This window comes from Mauremys reevesii, linkage group 7, assembly GCF_016161935.1.
Source record: "Mauremys reevesii isolate NIE-2019 linkage group 7, ASM1616193v1, whole genome shotgun sequence".
Lineage (NCBI taxonomy): Eukaryota > Metazoa > Chordata > Testudines > Geoemydidae > Mauremys > Mauremys reevesii.
In genome coordinates this window covers 57,872,527-57,891,419 of record NC_052629.1, presented here as the reverse complement: position 1 = coordinate 57,891,419, position 18,893 = coordinate 57,872,527, and the positions used below count along the sequence as shown (strand labels likewise).

General features: G+C 42.6%; 3 protein-coding genes across 9 annotated transcripts in view; 2 read left to right on the top strand and 1 right to left on the bottom strand.

Moving 5' to 3' along the window:
* ANXA11 (annexin A11) overlaps nucleotides 1–9,394 on the top strand; it is a 57,387-nt gene extending 47,993 nt beyond the window's left edge. Inside the window, exons 11-15 of the mRNA XM_039481573.1 lie at nucleotides 175–268; nucleotides 2,160–2,255; nucleotides 5,558–5,616; nucleotides 6,606–6,728; nucleotides 8,635–9,394. Of these exons, the coding sequence (XP_039337507.1) occupies nucleotides 175–268; nucleotides 2,160–2,255; nucleotides 5,558–5,616; nucleotides 6,606–6,728; nucleotides 8,635–8,694 (432 nt within the window). The 3' untranslated portion in view covers nucleotides 8,695–9,394. The remainder of the gene's footprint in view (nucleotides 1–174; nucleotides 269–2,159; nucleotides 2,256–5,557; nucleotides 5,617–6,605; nucleotides 6,729–8,634) is intronic.
* A 1,340-nt stretch (nucleotides 9,395–10,734) lies between these two features.
* LOC120368878 (placenta-specific protein 9-like) overlaps nucleotides 10,735–18,893 on the bottom strand; it is a 29,594-nt gene continuing 21,435 nt past the window's right edge. The window contains exons 2-4 of one of the 3 annotated variants that reach the window (XM_039481579.1): nucleotides 14,479–14,579; nucleotides 12,114–12,231; nucleotides 10,735–10,926 (exon numbers count right to left, since the gene is read on the bottom strand). In XM_039481579.1, the coding sequence (XP_039337513.1) occupies nucleotides 10,916–10,926; nucleotides 12,114–12,231; nucleotides 14,479–14,579 (230 nt within the window). In that variant the 3' untranslated portion in view covers nucleotides 10,735–10,915. Of the gene's footprint in view, nucleotides 10,927–12,113; nucleotides 12,235–13,872; nucleotides 14,091–14,478; nucleotides 14,580–18,893 lie in introns of those variants that run through there. The other 2 variants (XM_039481578.1, XM_039481577.1) reach the window with 2 other exon arrangements.
* Nucleotides 13,390–18,893, top strand: part of LOC120368875 (putative threonine dehydratase) — a 99,215-nt gene continuing 93,711 nt past the window's right edge. Inside the window, exon 1 of one of the 5 annotated variants that reach the window (XM_039481565.1) lies at nucleotides 13,390–13,869. In XM_039481565.1, coding sequence (XP_039337499.1) covers nucleotides 13,673–13,869 — 197 coding nt within the window. In that variant the 5' untranslated portion in view covers nucleotides 13,390–13,672. Of the gene's footprint in view, nucleotides 14,113–18,893 lie in introns of all 5 variants that reach the window. The other 4 variants (XM_039481568.1, XM_039481572.1, XM_039481567.1 and 1 more) reach the window with 4 other exon arrangements.

Here is an 18,893-nt window from a genome sequence, read left to right as displayed (position 1 = left end):
GCTCAAGCTAGTGCCGCTCGGGTCACTTGTTACTTGTTCCTATTTTCCAACAATGTCCAGACCAAGTTGTCCGTGTTTAGAGGAGAGGAAGTGTATAAGTGCCTAGAAGGCAGGTCTAAAAGCCAGCAGACTGGGAAACTAACTAATGAAGTGTGGATTCCTTTTTGTGTTTAGGAGCTCTATGCTGCTGGAGAGAACCGTCTAGGGACCGACGAGTCCAAGTTCAATGCTATTCTGTGTACCAGGAGCAGAGCTCACCTCAGGGCAGGTAATGGTGTCTTAACTTGCTACATAAATGTCTCCTAAGGAGCTTAGATTACACACATAAATGTTGCTTTTAGCTTATCCTGCCGTGTGTGTGTGTAACAGTGAAAAATGTAGGCACATATCTCTCCTAAAGGTGAAACTATTATAGAGGCTCATCTTTTGTCTGAATGTGTGTCTTAACAAGAAATAAAGGAGCTCTACATCATTTTTACATCCACATGCCCGCATGGCAGTCCCACATATTCCTTGTTACAGTCATATCAGTAGCTCTTTTGGAGTCTATACACAAATACTGTAATTGTTCTACAGTTAGCACTGTTTTTAAATGCTGGGTATTGGGACTCTGGGATGGCATGAGAAAGGAAAAGGTCTGAATCTCATCCTTTAAATCTAGTGCTGTGCCCAATTAGTTTCCTCTATATCCAATGCTATAGTGCTCTGATCTCAACATGGGTCTTTTCTATTCTCGTCTTTTATCATCCCTAAGCAGTCTCACCATTGCTACTCTCAGTGCAGCTCCACTGGTGTTAGCAGTGGGGCATGGAGCTGTAGTGTAGACAAGGTGCTTTTTTAAGGGCTAGACAACATGGTGGTTAAAGACTGCTCTGCACTAGTGCTCCCACCATTGCTACCACTTGTGGAGCTACAGCAGAGGGAAATTTTAGGGAACATGTCTAGTGCAGACACAGCCATAATAGTTCAGAATGTCAGTTTGCAGCTGTAGAAGATTTTGGTTGGCATTTTTCTGTCTTCCTCCCCCACAACTGAAGTTTCATAATGGTCACAGTCTGCAGTCACCCAGCTCTAAATCTTGCTCATGGTACTGAGAGAGAGAGAGTCTGAACATAGACCCTAGACTTCATTTTTCCTTTGGATCTCTGTAACAACATGCTCAGCATGGCTAAGAGCTGTGGCTTAGAAGTGTCCCAGGGTGACAGAGTAGAAGAGGATGCTTTTTTTTTCATCCCTGGTCCTCCTTGTGATCCTGGATTAACAGAGTAGCTGTTACTGTACAACGGTCTTAAAGGTCACCTTCCAGTCTGTTTTCAAAGTTTTAAAAATGAATGGCTTAACCTCAGGGAACTGTGACTATGCTATAAAGTCTTTATGCTGAGATTTTCAAAGGAGCCTAAATGAATTAGGCTCCTGACCTTAACTGCGGCGTTGCTAGTTCGAAGCCAACCCAGGTTGGCAATGACCAGAAAGTTGTTATACGATTGACAATCTCAAAGAGGCCAAGATGGAGAAGTAATCCACTCACCCGCAGCCTCTATTTGCAATAGCTAGGCTGCCTGATTATTAGGATGGTGGCTTTGTGGTTTTGTTTTGTTTTTTAAAATCCTGTTTGAATTTAAAGGTTTTTTTTAAAAAGTTTATATTTAGAGGTGTGTTCTAAATCTTTTTAAAGATTGATTTATTTGATTTTTGTGTGTGTGTATATATAAAAAAGGCCTCTCTACCACAGACTCCTTTTCTGTTCATGCTGCTGGGTTCTAAAAGGTTGTTGCCAATAGCAGGACTATGACTCCTGTCTCCTTGAAGAAGCAGAAATCAAGACAGGGAGATATGAGGAAGGCATTTCCTATTTATTCACATCCACCCTTCACAATTACCATGAAGAGAAGGGGTAGATTATAAATACATGGCTTCTAAATGGAGTACTAAGTTTGGGGAAGTCTTGCCGGGCATGAAGGATGAACTTGCAGTTGTATTTTGAAAACTGGCAAACTAGGCCTGAAAAGCATTTGAACCACCATCACCAGATGCTACAGTAAAGGCTCTGTTAGCTTCCTCTGAAGTTATACTATGCTGACAAGTATAGGCATGAATCAATGCCAATCTTACAAGACTGGCTGCTGAAAGCTCTTTTTTTTTTTTCCTCCCCCCCCCAGTTTTCAGTGAGTACCAGCGGATGTGTAACCGTGATATTGAGAAGAGCATATCTCGTGAGATGTCTGGGGACCTTGAAAGCGGCATGGTGGCAGTAGGTATGTCTCTTTTTTTCATAGAATATCAGGCTTGGAAGGGACCTCAGGAGGTTATCTAGTCCAACCCCCTGCTCAAAGCAGGACCAATCCCCAGATTTTTACCCCAGTTCCCTAAATGGCCCCCTCAAGGACTGAACTCACAACCCTGGGTTTAGCAGGCCAATGCTCAAACCACTGAACTATCCCTCCCCCCGTTTCAGCGTATAGAAGCTGTTGCAGATAGCAGCAGGAATCGCTGCGGTGTTTGCACTGCTCGTTCTAGCTGGAGATGGTTTTTTTTTCCCTCAGAGGAAACCTGACCTGTATTTCCAGTTTTTTGCATTTTTGTTGAGCCTTCTAGTGAACCTGCCTGCAGTTAATAAAATGTGACAAAGAACTTACCTGGAAAGGAAGGGTGAGGCTTCCACTGAAGGCAGCCTCTGGACTTAAAATTAGAATTGGTTAGACAGAGGAGAGGTAATTATTAAGCATAGTTGGCCTCATTTTCAGAAGTGCTGAGCATTTTCCATTGAAGTCAACAAGAATGGTGCATGTTGAGTGTCTTTTGAAAACCAGGCTGTTAGCTTTAGTGGGCTTTGGATAGGTCCCAATTTCTTAAGCAGCAGCTCAGCTGGGTCAAGCTTTACCAGTTTAGAGTTGCTGTGTGTCCTCTCTGTAATACACATTGTTAAGGCTAATTTACTGACACATCTGTTCCAAATTACCTCCTCTAAATAACTGCCTTGGTATGACACTTGAGTGCTGCCTCCCGCAGAATTCTTCTTCTTCTTCTTCTTAATTACATTAACAAGTAACTGGTTAACATGGTTTAACACTGTCTAGAACAGGGACATGACAATAAAACTTTGAGCCCTGATCCTGCTGTTGCTGAAATCAATAGCAAAACTACAGCTAACTGCAACAGGAGGAAGAACAGGCCATTTGGCTGCCTTAGGATAAAGTTGCGGGTTCATTTTATGCAAGTTCCAAACAAAACTTTTCAAAATGTTGAATTTTATGTAAATATTGTTTATTTTTCACTCCCTAGCTCATGTGCACAGTGTCTGTGTAACCATCCTTTACTAATAATTAACGTTTTTGAAATGCAGTTTTAGGACTGATGGCTCTCATAGTTAACTGCTTATATTTCTCTGCTTGGCCAGATTGTCATTCCAATGACTTTTTGAAGCCCTCAATGGGACTTATTTCTTTGGCTTTTCCCATGATTGATAAATTCATACCAGATTAATCATATCCTAACGTTAGAAAGTCAGACCTATGGAACAGAAATAATGGCAAATAAAGTACATATTACCACTGTAAAACCGGTACCTCTTTGGCATCATATTTAGGACTGAGGATAATGTATTTGAAAAGGCTCCCATTTACCACAGCAAAGAAACTCTGTTGTCACAGCTTGGATCCTACAGTCTGATCCTTTTAGGTGTGCCCTTTCCCCACATGGAGTCTCACTGACTTGGGTGGGACTTTGCAAAAGTGCAAGGGGCCGGATATGTGGATCCATGTACAGGACTCGGACTCTAGTTTGCAAGCAAAGCAATAACCCTTTTTAATGTGACCTTCGTAACATTAATGTTTGATCATTATGTAACACATTTGAAATCATCCTGGTTTTGACCAGTTTTTTTATTGCATAAATCAGCCTTTTCCCTGGGATGATTTGTTCTTTGCACCTAGTCTGCAAAAGTCTAATTGTAAATATTTGTTTCCTTTTGGTTTTGCTCTCTTTAAAGCTTTCTGGACTGTACAGATGGTAATTTACAATCATAGACTCAAAATATCTTGCAGTGCAAATGGATTGTTTTAGCCGATTATGGTAATAGAAAACATACATTTCATGTTTTGTCATCCTCTGTTTTGAAGTGAATTGTTCACATCCTTGGCAGTTGTGTGTATATGTGGACTGCTGTCTTTCATCTACATTTCAATTAAAAACCAAGAAACCTACATTTTTCTCTATAAAGTGTGCATTGCTATGAAACACTCCTTTTCAGATTTGCTCCTTACGTTTTATCCTGATCTTAGTTGGTTGCTTTTCATACTTTTGTAATTCCCTATGAACTGTTCTAATGAAATGGATGTGTGGTGTGGTTACCGCATCGTTTGTTTTACACTGTGGGACTGACTGTTTGTTCATATCAAATATGAGATCAGTTTGTAGATTTTCATTCTGTTGAAATGATGGGTGGGATTTTTGTCAGTATATTCTTAATATGCTTTTTTACCTTTCTAATGATTTATGGAAAGCCAGTTCCAGCTAGATTTCACTTCCATGGGGATGCCAAGATTTTCAAAAGTCTTTGTGAACCTGTGTGCGGTTACTAAAACAAAGAACAAATAACTTGCCTGGAAGTGAAGGGTGAGGCTTCCAGTGAAGGCAGCTGCTGGACTCAAAACTAGAATCCCAATTTAGACTCCTAAATCAGTTGAAGTCAGTGGAAGGTGCTGGGTTCTCATCAACTTTAGACAGTCACCCCACTGATTTAGGCTCCTAAATGGATTTAGAAGTCAAATTTTATACTCCTACCCTTGAAAATCTTCCCCACAGTCAACAACTGTAAGTTGAACTGCTAGTATAGTTTGGTAGCTTATCAAATTTTACGCTGACTATAGTTTTCAGAACTGTTAAAATACAAATTCTTTGTGGCCGTGTAGCTGTTAAACTGCCACCTATTTCTGCATGTGCTACAATGGCTATTAAGTTGTCTAAGTCACCTGGAATTAATGCTGTGCCATGCAGTGTACTAAATCCCTGTTGTTGGTTATTTCTCTATCTAAAAATCCTAGACTTGGCAGCTGGAGGGAAACCAGCTGTCAAGTATTTGAAGGAAATTACAAGTATTTTTGATTATACAGCAAGAGGCTGGAAAGTTGAGAGAACAGGACTCATCTGACCAGCTCAACCACTCCCTTGAACTTTTAGGACAAGAAATTGAATCCACCTTGCATTAGAACTTCTCCACATCAGGAAGACTGGCAAAGACCTAATGTTGTTCCCCTGCCTCAGTCCCATAACTAGATTCAGTCCATTGACCGAAAGATTCACTTTTAGCAAGGAAGTACTGAGGTTTCTCGGATACTACAACTACTACCAGTCTGATGCAAAGTTAGAAACTTTGCCTTGCAAATTAAAAGTTAATTTCAGTGACTAACTCAAGTGAGCAGGAACAGGGGTGTGTGTGTGTGTGTGTGTATCTAGAGAGAGAGAGAGGTACATACCTGATTCAGAGCAAGTCCAATAAACTACAATGATTTTTATTTAGTTGTAAGTAACTAACCTGTTACTACAATTTCTTTTGCAGTTAAGTGCATGAAAAATACACCAGCTTTCTTTGCAGAAAGACTCCATAAAGCCATGAAGGTAGGTCTCTGTGGCTGTGTGTGAACTCTCCGTGCATCACTGTGTTTTTATATAATTGCATAAGTGCCTTGGCACTGATAAAACATAACTTCAATAGTAATGGGTCAAATGTGTTGAGAGTTTTTGACTGAGCAAAGATTTGATCACTTATTGTGCGAGCACGGAATAAAGCTAATTCGGCTGAGAGGATGAAAATCATCCCAGTTAGGGATGTAAATGATGTGAAGAGCTTGGGGTATGCTGTCTGTATTAGGATAGGCACTACTGTACTTACTAATGTCCATATCTTGCCACCTTGTTCATGTTGAAAAGCACCTTTTTTCGATAAGCTCTATATATGTTTTCATGGAATTACTCCAGGAGTGAGGTATTGCTCACCCAGGAGTAAGGCTGATGGAATCTGGCCTTCAATAGGGGATTTATTAAAGAAATGCACATGATCATAACCTGCTGTCTATTTATGAAAGCCTCAGTTCAGCAAAGCACTTAAGTGTATGCTTAAGCCCCATTCAAGTCAAGACATTGAAGTTAAACCAATAACAGTTGTAATGCAACTCCCTGGCCTTCACACCTTGACCTTCCTACAAATGTATTTTGCTTCTATTTCTTGTTCTTGGAGCCAGAACATGAGTCTAAAACTGGGATCCCCTCAGAAATGGAACTCAGTGCATTTATTTATGAAAAAGACCGAGACAAGGAAGGGTTGACAACGATGGGAATTGTGGAATGTGGTGGAAATTCATCATCCTCTCTGGTTGCTCTTTGTGCAAGGAACTGAAAGTGATAATATCTTGTTAGCACACGCTTCATTCACTAAAGCACTGTAGGCTAAATTCTGCCCTGTCTTACTGTTTCAATCCTATTGACTTTGGTGGGGTTGCCCTGGCATAACATGGGGAAGGATTGGCCCTTGGACTCTCCAGTTTGTGTTGAATTGTCTAGAATTTGCAAGCTGATTGTATTCATGCACTTCACTGGTTTCTTCACAGGGAGCAGGAACAAAAGACAGGACTCTGATTCGAATTATGGTGTCGCGCAGTGAAGTTGACTTGCTGGATATACGCACTGAATACAAGCGGATGTATGGCAAATCCCTTTACGCGGACATCACAGTAAGACTTTTTTTTAAATTATTTTTCTCCTACCGTTAATTCCTGTACGTACCATAAAACCCCACTCCCGACACTGAATAACTGAGTGTATGCTCCCTGCTTCTCTCTTCATGCATGGAGGGCCATGGAAAAGCAGTGTGAAGAGGAGACTGGGAAGAGGCCACACTGGTGGCTTCTGTCTACTCTCCATGACAGCAGTGGAATGTGGGTTTGGGGAGAGAGGGCAAAGGATCAGCATCTCCACAGATTCACTGGCACCCACCTCACTTGCAGAGGAGATGTGCTGGGTTCCCAGCCTCTACTGGAGTGTAACGGGCTGTAATGGCAGCCATAGAGACTGCCTGCCTGTGCAGCAACTCTGTAACCTGGCTATGGATGGCAGGGAGAGGACTACTGTCCCCAACCCTTAGCAAATGCTCACTACAAGTCTGTCTTTGGGTGGAGATGCGTTTGCACTATAACTACTAGAATGTAAACTAAAGCCCCAAAATTGGACATGCTGTCAGCAAGGAAGGGGTGTGTGGTTGTGTGTAAAATCAGCTCTTTTTATCAGGCAGCAGCAATTGCCAGCCCTAATCAGTTTAAACAGAGTTTGTGGTTCAAAGATATGAATCCCTGGTGATTCAGTTTATTAGACTCTGATTATTCAGGACACCATGGATGTGAATTAAAAAGTAGTTTACATATGGCCCCATTCTGTTTCCTTTGAAGTAAAAGTGGAAACTTCCATTGACTTCCATGCAAACAGGATCAGGTTCGTAATGCATATTCCCTGTGTTAATGCAGAGCAGCCCTCTTCTTCCATTGACCGTGGCATAGATCCGATTTATTAAAATTATTAAATGTTTAGGATTTGTCTTGGTGTATTGAATCAACTTCCAAACCCAGCTGAGAACTGCTGTGACACTGTTAATCCACACAGAACAGTTAGCAGACATGTCCAAAACCAGATTGTACCATGGCTTTAGCGGGTACACAATATTCTTGGACAGAAAAACCGTGTGAGCCCTTTTACAGCACCAGTTTAGCTATCTCACATTGTCATTCAGAAACAGATATTTAAAATGATTGTAGCTGGCATGCCTCTGCTCCTAAGGAACCATTGGTGAATTTCAGCCAGTATGGCATTTATGATGAGATATTTGTTAGCTGCAAGATGTCTTGTAACTTTTTCACCTCCCTCTCATACACACTCTCTTTGATTTCTCATTTGGTTTGGGCCTAAATGGAAGCTTTTCTTTTCTTTTTTTTTTTAAACCATGCCATAGAATGCAGTAGATGTGTTTAGGAGTGAGAAATCATTCTGCTAGAGTCATTAATGTGAAGTCACCAATTTCAGCCATCCTGGTGTCTAGTAGTACACTATAAGGACATCATTCTCATTGCATATCCCCATAACACAGCAGGATGGAAGGTCAGAAGGAAAGAAAATACGGGCCCCATTTTCCAGTTTCCATCACATTCCCATAGCACATTGTTATGGCTTTTTAAGGGGAGATGCTTTTATGCTGCTGCTCGAAAATTAGGTGAATCTGAATACTGGAGGACAAGTTGGTGTGTCCTCCATGACATAAGAACATAGCACAGTATTTAGGAGTCCAGGACAGTCTTCTGAAGAAATATGTTCTTGAAGGGTTTTTACTAGATAAATCCTGAAGATCCTACTGTGGACTTGTACAGTGGTTGGGGTCAGCTCTTTATTAGCCCTGGGATCTGGAATTCAAATGTGAGTCTAGAATAATGAAGGTTCCTTTTTATTAAAGGCTACCCTTTTAGCCATTCTGAATGTTGGGATCTGTACAGTGCATCTTCTCTCACCTCCCTCATAAAAAACAGAAACAAAAAAGAAGTGTAACGATTGGATGGCTTTCTTTCCCTAACTTTTTCCCTTTGGATTTGTTGCTAGGGTGATACTTCAGGAGACTACCGGAAAATCCTGCTCAAGTTGTGTGGTGGAAACGACTAAGTGGAGCTTTCAGCTTTTTAAAAAGCAGCTGCTTTTCTGTTATCGCGTTAAAATATCCATGTTGGGTTTTGTTTCTTTTTGTTTTCCAAAAAACCAAACAGGCAGTGAATTGTTTTCCTAAAGCTAGTATGTATGTGTAAAACTAACTCTCCATATCTTCCCCTTTCCATCCAAAAATGTATAATAAACACAAGAAAATCTAGCTATTGTAGAAACTGCTCAGGATTTTTTAAGTCACTCTCTAGTTAATGAATAATGGATTATTATTTCTGCTTGCATCCTTAGCTGCACTAATTTTGTTTCCTGGTACAAAAATCACTCTTGTTGATTTAAAGGTGGTGGTGGGGGGTGAGGACTTTGTTTTTTGTTTTGGATGCTTTTTCTATGGACATTGTATGAGTCTCTTTTTTCACATACCAATTTTCTTGCATTTGTTGCACACCATGGTTTTGTGTGCATGAATGGAACCACCCTCAATTTGTTTTGCATCTAATTAAAAAAACAATATAAAGAAGTTTTACTAAATACTTTTTTTTCAGGAAGACCTGCTCTGCTCTTTATGCTTCACTGCAAGTATCACAAGAATGTAGAATCAATACCAATTCAGCCTCTCCAGTTAAGGTTTTTGGATTGTGCCTTAAAAGCAATGCATATATCTAAAAGAAGATTGTAAAATTAAAGCCATATATCTTTTAAACCACCCAGAACAGCTTCCTTTTGTTCTTAATATCATCCTACATTTTTTGTGTTGTGACTCAGTTAAACCATGTTACTTGGGACTTAGATGGAAACATTCTGCTGGAACTGATTAAGGATTATCCACAAACAGAACTGTCTTAGCCAATGACAGTGCCTTGCTAATTGTGCTTAGCTATTCTGTGTTTCTTTACTTATGCAATTTCCCGCACGCTGATTAGATGTGGGTGTTTGACTTGTTTAATCACTGCTCTGTTTTTTCTCAGTAGGCATGTACCAAATATGCCAATCTCTCTACTCTGACTCATCTCTTCTGTGATTGGCTCCTGTAACTCTGAATTTTCAGATCTTTTGCCACAACGTGAATGCCTCTTCATTTTGTCACTCCCAAAGAAGGAAAATGTCAAAATTTTCAAGAGAGTAGGAGGTGAGCTGGAGCTGTGAAAGGGAAAGATTTAGGAAAAATGCAAAGCCCTGTTAACTGATTTCATTCCTTCCACTCTTATCTACTAAAACTCAGGCAGGCGCCTGTTCCTAGGATAAATTGCATTGTTTACATTGGGAGAAGCCTAGGCCTTCCAAATTCAGGTTTGAAACAAAATGAAATCAAATACCTGTTGGTGTTATTCTGGGGAGAGGAGCCTGGCTGAGTCCTAGGGATGGGACAGGAGGCAAGTGACTTCAAACTCTTTTCAAAACCTGCTTTGCCTACTGTGGTTTTACAGCTCAATTAGTCTTAACCTTTGCCTAGTAAAACCTTCCTCAGAATAAATTTACCTTCACCTAATAAGCTCCTTGGTCTTCAGCATTTAGATTTTTATTTGCTGTGAATGCCTCCTTGGAATGAGTTCAGCTCCAGATTTGGTTCTCACCACAAAAAGGCCGAGGGAAGCAGTGTGACGCTGTTATAATGTTACTGCACTTCCAGTTTAGGCGGTAACAATGTATCCAACATTCTGGCTTCAGATATTCAGGCAAAGGTAGGGATGTGCTTGTATCCCAAGTCAGAATACCCCTAGTTCTGTCTGTTCTGCCAGACAGCCTAGCAGTGTGTTAAGAAAATTCTGAAAGGAAACCATAAGTGAATATGTGTCTTCACCAGTACACACTGGTGACAAGAGCTGAATTCTTAGGTAGAAAGGAGTAGCAGCCGCTTCCTGGACTTTGAGATTGTGGTAGGTGAGCTTGTCAGGTGTGATCTGGCCCAGGTAATAAAAAAAGATCAGGCTGAAATTTTCAAAACTGCTGATGTCAAGGCATCTTTGAAAATCCCACCCTCCAAATGCACTTTTCGTCAAGTGTGGGGTCTGGATTGCTTGAAAGATAAAGCTTTAAAACAATGTCTGAAAAGCAATTCTTTTTATTACAAAGCACAAATGCAAAGTAATTGACTTCTCAGTGTTCTTTATCCCTCTTCAATCTCTAGAAATCCTACATGGCTTATTAAAGCAACAAAGTGAAACTGTCTAAGACAGCCATGCTTTGGAATATTATTAAATTCTGTTCTCTTCCATTGTCCTGGTGTTCAGCTGGCATCTGTGGGAAGAAGATTTGATATTATTTTTGGTGATATGGAGGCCAAATAGATACTTCACGTGTGTGAGTTTTTTTGACACTTTAAAGAACAAATAAGAGACTGGCTTTAAGTATGAGAGAGGCTCTACTGATTCATTGGGTCACAGAGGGGAGACCCCCTGCAATCTCTCCGCAATTCTTGGACCATTCAACAATTTCTTCCCTCCCCCCACAATAGTATATACTATACCCTGTAAAATATAAATAACACTATCTTCGTTCCTAATTCTACAAATCAGGTTACATCTGACTTCCATTCTATAGTCCCTCGAACTTTTTTTCATTTTTGGAAAAAATTCTAGTTAATGTAGAGGAGAGCCTTAATTACTGACTAGTAACTGCGGTTAATGGAGAGGCAGCAAGGTCTAATGAATAGGCACAGGACTGGGATGCAGGAGCCCTTGGTCCTAAACCCAGCTCTTGATGCTGAACTGGAGACAGATTTCTCAGGGGGGCTGAGGCACTGGACTGAACTCTCACATGAACCAAGGTCCATCGTAAACCTCAGGCTCCATGTGCCAATGCTTGCAAGGCACATTTCTGCAACCTGCCTCTCAAAACACCCAGCTGTGTGTGCATTAAATAGCCAAAACATTGACCAAAACAAAACCCAATATTTCACACACAGGTTTTTTTTTCCTTTGAAGAGTGAATGGGAGAGAGAACAAACCACATGTGACCGATATTAGTCATTTCACTTAATGCATGAGTGGCAGGTGCTCAGTTACTAAGGTAATGAATGCAATAAAAGATGTTGTATAGAAGTAATAAGGAGTCAGGTGGCACCTTAAAGACTAACAGATTTATTTAGGCATAAGGTTTCATGGGTAAAAAACCACTTCTTCAGATGCATGGAGTGGATACAGACTAACACGGCTACCCCCTGATACTTTGTATAGAAGTGTGACCTCGTGGAAGTCACTTCACCTCTCTGGCCCTGCTGGTTTGCAGATGTTCTCCATGCATTTGGTGTTCAAGCTCTGCATTTCAAAAGTAAACTCAGGCTATCAAAAATGTAGTCTCCACAGTGATTTTTCTAAAGACTATATGTGGGGCTACAACTGGGGGGGGGGGAATCGGATCCTTTGGTGTAGCATAACAAAAATTATTGCTGACCTTACTACATACTATCCCTAGGAGATACAGACCATCAAAAATGTCCAAGAGGGGGGTTCCAGGAGCGATGGGGGCACTCCATGCTGTTTCACTGATGTCCTTCAGTAACGTCTTCACTTCTGACTCTAGATACTCGACTGTTTTCTCTACCTGCTAATAAAAATAGAGGCAAGGAAGTCAGGATAGGAGGGGAAAGACGATCAAGCCTGCTGGTAAAACAACTAACTGAGGGTCAGGACATTAGCTACAACTGTGCTTAAGTCCTGTACTCATCCAGTCAGTTGAACTGCCTGTTGTTTAATAACTTTTGTGTCATACTGACCTCTGGTGGCCATGAGAGATGAATTTTCATTGAATTTTTGTTTTTTACATGTAGCAGCTCAATAAACTGAACTGTTTGTAATGTTGGCTTTTGGAGGGTGGGTTAGAAAGGATGTGTGTGTTTGAGCCAGCAGAGCACCTAGGAAAACACAACCAATGGAGAAGCTAGGTCAGAGGTGCTGGGTGGAGGGATTGCCTGTTAAGAACTGAGAAAAGGCAGATTAGGTGCCACCCCATGTGCTCATTGAAAACACTTGGTGCTGAACATAAATTGTGTATTGCAGGTGCTTCCTACACTATGGCAAGACAATAAAGGGCCAGACTTGACTAGAAATCCATTCACTGCCTTCATTTGCATTTTAAGCATCTGCAAGAGCCCAGCCGCCTTCTTCAGCCCTGAAGTCTGCAAGGAACTGGTGTTAATGTTCTCACACAACTAATAATGATCTGATGCAGGGATCGGCAACCTTTGGCACCTGGCTCGCCAGAGTAAGCACCCTGGTGGGCCGGGCTGGTTTGTTTACCTGCTGCGTCCACAGGTTCAGCCAATCGCGGCTCCAACTGGCTGCGGTTCGCTGCTCCAGGCTAATGGGGGCTGTGGGAAGCAGCGCGGGCCGAGGGATGTGCTGGCTGCCACTTCCCACTGCCCCTATTGGCCTGGAGCGGCGAACTGCAGTCAGTGGGAGCCGCGATCAGCCGAACCTGCAGACGCGGCAGGTAAACAAACCGGCCCAGCTCACCAGGGTGCTTACCCTGGCGAGCCGTGTGCTAAAGGTTGCCGATCCCTGATATGATGTGACAGCTTTGGATGGGCACTAGGAGTAATTAAATATCAGTGCTGTGAGCTACAATATAAACCCAGTCATAAATTTGACACCTCAGCCATCAACACTGATGTGGACACAGACCCTTTTGCCATAGGCTTTTCTCCAGTCTAGCACCTGGAAATAGGTAATGGGTTTGTTAACCTTCCAACCATGCTGCACAAGCAATCTTCACCACAGACTTTTTGGGAAGAACGAGGATGAGAGGGTGGCGGTTGAGAGTGGAAACTTTCTTGGTTTGAAGGGGTAGGGTGGACTAGTCCTGTCCTGGAACAATCCAATATTCAAAGAAATTCTATTTGCAGCCTATATTATGAAGCACTAAGAAGCTGGGATTGGTATGTTGAAGGTAAATTTTATAAATCGTTTATAAAGGGTGAATGAGTGAAGTCTTAGTAAATAGTTAATCAAGGGTTGAATGTAATAAGTCAATATGATCCTTAACCATGGCTAGCCCTGTTCAATTAGCCCGACCCTGCCATGCCACACCTGTGCAGGCTGTAGGATTTTTAAGAAGGGATGAAGCCAGCAAAGGTGGGCCTATCAAAAAGAGCTACAGGGGCGTGGCAAGGCAAGGCCAGGCTCCAGGAAGGCAGCCCTGGGGGCCAGTGTTCCTGAAGAGGACCAAGGAGAGGAAGAAGTGGTGAGTGACTTCTTCTGTTCCAGGGGAGATGTAGTCTAGTCCTGGAGGCAAAAACCTTGTGTATCAGTGCTCTGGTAAGGAGGAAGAGAGACTTGATTTAAATTAGCTGCAGCCCAGGTGGGATGGAAGCTCATTGTGGTTTCTGTTGTGCTTGGATTCCCAGGAGGAAATAGCCCAGGGAATCGGTGCTGTGGTGATGGCTGACAAGAACAGCGTTGAGCCTGGGAGGGATACAAGAATTGTGTAAATTGATTTAACATAGAACTAAACAACTGCATGGAAAGACGTGTCCTTTCCTTTTTCTCTCAGGTCTAGCCTAATCTTCATGGAAATTCTGGTCTAGCTACTTACAGATGTCCTTGGGTGAAATCCTGGCTCCTCTGAAGTCAGTGGCAAAATTCCTATTGACTTCAGAGGCACCAAGATTTTATCTCCTGCCTTTAAGCATTTAGTTCTCTTGCAGATAGTGCAAGAGCCCTTGCCCCATCCGGAAGGTCTGGCTGAACTGAATTTGGGAAGGAAAACTGCCTGAAAATGTGGCCTTTTGCTCCACCTTTTTGGTCAGCCTATTGGGACTAAGGTTTGGGGTCAGGTGGCAGCAGTTCTTACCTCTTGGATTGCATCTAAGTGCCTATGGATTGTGTTGTGTTCATTGCACCAGTTGCTCCTCCCTGAACTTCCAGGTGGTACGCTGACAGGATCTGCAGCAGCTGTGGAAACAATTACAGTGATGTGATAACTTTTCATCAGGCAGCTCAGCTTGGAGTTCTAATGACTGAAGGGCTCTTGGGATGTTAAAGAGAATGCAATGAAACACCAACATAGGATTTTTGAACCTGTGGTCCTAATGACTAAGCCCCCTAAGCCAGGCCCTGGGGTGTTACATTGTGGTACACACACTGGGGTTGTTGCGATCAGGCTGTATGCTTTTTGAGACCATTGATTTTCTTCCGTGCCATGTAGCCCTTGTTGTATGCATATTCTATGCTTTCCATAACATTGCTGTATCTCTACTAATGTATATCCTGATGGTCAAGGAGGTGCAGCTGTACTTCCACATGACTCTCTACCAGCCTTTCTCTAAGGAAAGTGGTGTACCCTGGCCTGGAAGGACATGCCTGTTTGCTTATGTTGCTTGAAAGGGATACAGTCTGTTTGGTGATGCCTGTTGCCATTGAACAAGTGTCTGTTGCTCTAGTTCCACAGCAGGGAGGAGAAATAATCAAGACATGTACAAATGATGTTTTGTTGACAAATGGTGTGTCTGTGGAGCTGTTTATAATGTGGTTAATCTTTGTTTATCTGCTTAGTAGTGCTGTTGATTGTTTGCATTGCTCTTCCTCTTAATTTACTCAGGGACTTGACTGAGGGAACTAATGAGCTCCTTTCACTTCATATTAGTGCACTTTTTCATTTTCTTGTCTGTAGCCTCTGAGAGGACCCTGGGTATGGGTTAGGAGTCTGTCAGCATTCATTCATTAATGTAGCCATCTCATGATTTCCCTTTAATAATTTTTTGTGTCTATGTGCTGCTGCTTTAGGGTTTTGTAAGCATTTGTGTAAAATCCTATAAGAGCTATTAAAACTTTTTTAATAACTAATGGTACCTCCAAAGACACAAGCATTTCTGCTGGGAATGCTGAATGTGAGAGGACAGTCTTGTGGAAAAGGGTGTGAGCTGCAGACAGGTGGTATGGTGGTATGCAGGAGATCAGAGTAAATGATCTAGGTGTTCCTTCTGGCTTTAAACTTTGTGATTCTAAACAAATAATGAGTTAATTTTAAGATGCTCCTATTAAAAGATGACTGACAAACACTAAAGAAATAGTGGAGAAACATCTTGTAACAGTGACACATTCTGCTATTTAAAAGGGCCTGATCTAATGCTCATGGAAGTAATTGGGATGTTTCTCCACTATTTCTTTAGTGTTTCTCTCAGCCTTACTGAGGGTGGTCAAAATGTAGAAGAAGAATATCTACATGGCTCAACTGAAGCCATATGGAGAGGGAAGGGGTGGGGGATGCTAGCTCCCAGAAATAAAAGACCTGGGATCTCACTGGCAGACCATTGGCATATGAGCAAATTCAAGTCCTGAAGACCTGTTGACAGGTCCTTCTTTAGGGACCCTTTGTCCCCCCTTCACAGGGGAGAGGGAGTTATGGGTTATATCAGGTAGTCAATTATTTTGTCATGATCCAGATTTCTTGGTCAAGCCATAGTCAAGGTCCAGCCTCCTGAGAAGAAAATAAGTAAGGCCTTGGCTACACTTGCAAATTTGCAGCGCTGCAGCAGGGTGTGAAAACACACCCTCTCCAGCACTGCAAATTGCGGCGCTGCAAAGCGCCAGTGTGGTCGAAGCCCCAGCACTGGGAGCGCGGCTCCCAGCGCTGTACGTTATTCCCCACACGGAGGTGGAGTACGGACAGCGCTGGGAGAGCTCTCTCCCAGCGCTGGCGCTTTGACTACACTTAGCACTTCAAAGCGCTGCCACGGCAGCGCTTTGAAGTGCAAGTGTAGCCATAGCCTCAATAAAAAAGATTGAGGTCTATTCAAAAGCATCTGGTGGTCTGGATTTGGCCTGGGGTCCACTCATTGACTACCCCTGTATTAAATGGTAAGTTTCTTGTAAAGCTGCACTGGACCCACTTAAATGCCTACAGAAAGAGCTGGGGCAGAGAGGGCCCTTCTTCACTGTTAAATTAATAAAGTTAAGTCTGCCGCTTAAATCATCCATATGTTGGTCTTCATTTTCCTGTGTGTCCTGATCAATGTGAGTCATAGCTTATGTTTAAGTTCTTCCCTACGACACATGCAGCCTCCATTCCCCCACAACATCTAAAATCTATGAGCACCCCTAGTCTCTCCCCACACAATATCATTTACCTTCTCTTTGCAATAGGCTTTCCTAGAAACCATGTTTGTACAATCAGAAGAAAAGTTTGCCAAAGTTGCTCTGAGTAACTTTCCTATAGTTGAGTGAAGAGATTTTATTATTTCTTATATGTCATCTGAGCCTACAGGCCCACCCTGTAGAGCTTGCAACCCAAAAAGACGAGACCGGTAAAGGCTGGGAGGGGAAAGATGATAACTTGCGAGGTGAAATGACTCATCCAAGGTTACAGGAACAACTGGGATGGGAATCATAGGGCTCCTGCCTCCTAATTTAGTGCCCTATCCACTAGCCCATTCTGCCCGTCTTCTTGCTCCACAATATAGAGTTCAGTAACTCCTCACTTTAAAGTTGTCCCAGTTAATGTTGTTTCGTTGTTGATCAATTAGAGAACATGCTTGTTTAAAGTTGTGCAATGCTCCCTTATAACATTGTTTGGCAGCCGCCTGCTTTGTCCACTGCTTGCAGGAAGAGCAGCCCGTTGCAGCTAGCTGGTGGGGGCTTGGAACCAGGGTGGACTGGCAACCCCCCCATCAGCTCCCTGCTCCCCTAAATTCCCTGTGTGGCAGAAGCCCAGCTAGCTATCAATTACCAGCAGTTCAGCTGTCCCTCCCCACACTGCCAGGTGCTGCTCCTGCCCTCTGCCTTAAAGCTGCTCCTGGGAGCCTCCTGCTTGCTGTGTGGTGGTGGTGGGGGGAGTGAGGAAGTGGGAGGGGGGGCTAAGGTCAGGGTGTCCCCCTCCCCCTGCCCTCTGCTTACCCCATCTCTATAGCACGTGGGGGGACACAACAGACCTCGGGATGAAGGGAGCTTGCTGGCAGTAGCTGCTGTCTCAACTTGCTGACCTACTTTAAAAGGCAATGTACTTAGACTGGGGACGGAGTACTTAAAGGGGCAATGTGCATCACTGTCTCTGTCTGCCATGCTGTCTCCCCTCCCTCCACTTGTTCTGCCTTGTAGAGTGTGAGGCTACATTAACAACAATGTGTTAACCCTTGAGGGCTCAGCCGAGTGCTAGTTCATCGTTTAGCAGTAAGGCATTCCCCAGGAAATAGCCCACCCTTTGGCTTCACCACTTCAACCAAGCTTCACAATCATCATTGCTGTGTACAGTATTAAATTGTTTGTTTAAAACTTATAGTGTGTGTGTGTGTGTGTGTATGGATGCCCCCTGGGTTACACAAATCTGCACTTATGGAAAAAGTTCCGTAAGCTAGAAATAGGAGGGTGGTTTTTTTGTGTAATGGTCGGGGTATACATTTCCAAGTTACACAAAATTTGAGTTACGCAAGGTGTTCCGGAATGGAACGCTTGCGTAAGTCAGGGAGCGTCTGTATATATAATATAGCCTTTTGTCCGGTGAAAAAAATTTCCCTGGAACTGAACCCCTCCATTTACATTAATTCTTATGGGGAAATTGGATTTGCTTAACATCATTTCACTTAGTCACATTTTTCAGGAACATAACTACAATGTTAAGCAAGGAATTACTGTAGTGCTTACTGAGAGAGGGCAATTTGAATATTGTATTTCAAATACACACTTCTTCCAACTCAGAGGTCTAGTCAAAATGTCAGTGATCTCACTCACCATCTAGCTTAGACCTACTTTACATTGTCCAAGTTAACTTTAAATAAACTAGTCTCAGAAGTGATTATTTGCTTACCACCTTTTCCAATCCCTCCCCCCCACCAATCCCCCTGCTCGACTACAAGCTGTAGGGAGGGGAAATGGGTACAAAATTATATATTTGCTGCTGAATATTCCATTGAATTTCTTAAGTACAGTTATAGAGTGGCTAAGAGCCACAATAGTTACACTAAAAGTTGTCACTTGAAGAGAATCTTAGAAATGTAGGGCTAGAAGCGACCTCAAGAGGCCAGTGAGTCCAGCCCCCTGTCCTGTGGCAGGACCAAATAAACCTAGACCATCCCTGAAAGGTGTTTGTTCAACCTGTCTTTTAAAATCCTTCAGTGATGGGGATTCCATAACCTCCCTGGGAACCCTACTCCAGAGCTTAATGACCTTCACAGTTAGAAAGTTTTTCCTAATAACTAACCTAAATCTCCCGTGCGGCAGATTAAGCCCATTACTTCTCCAGGTCCAGTGAAAGTAGAACAAAAACGATTGTCT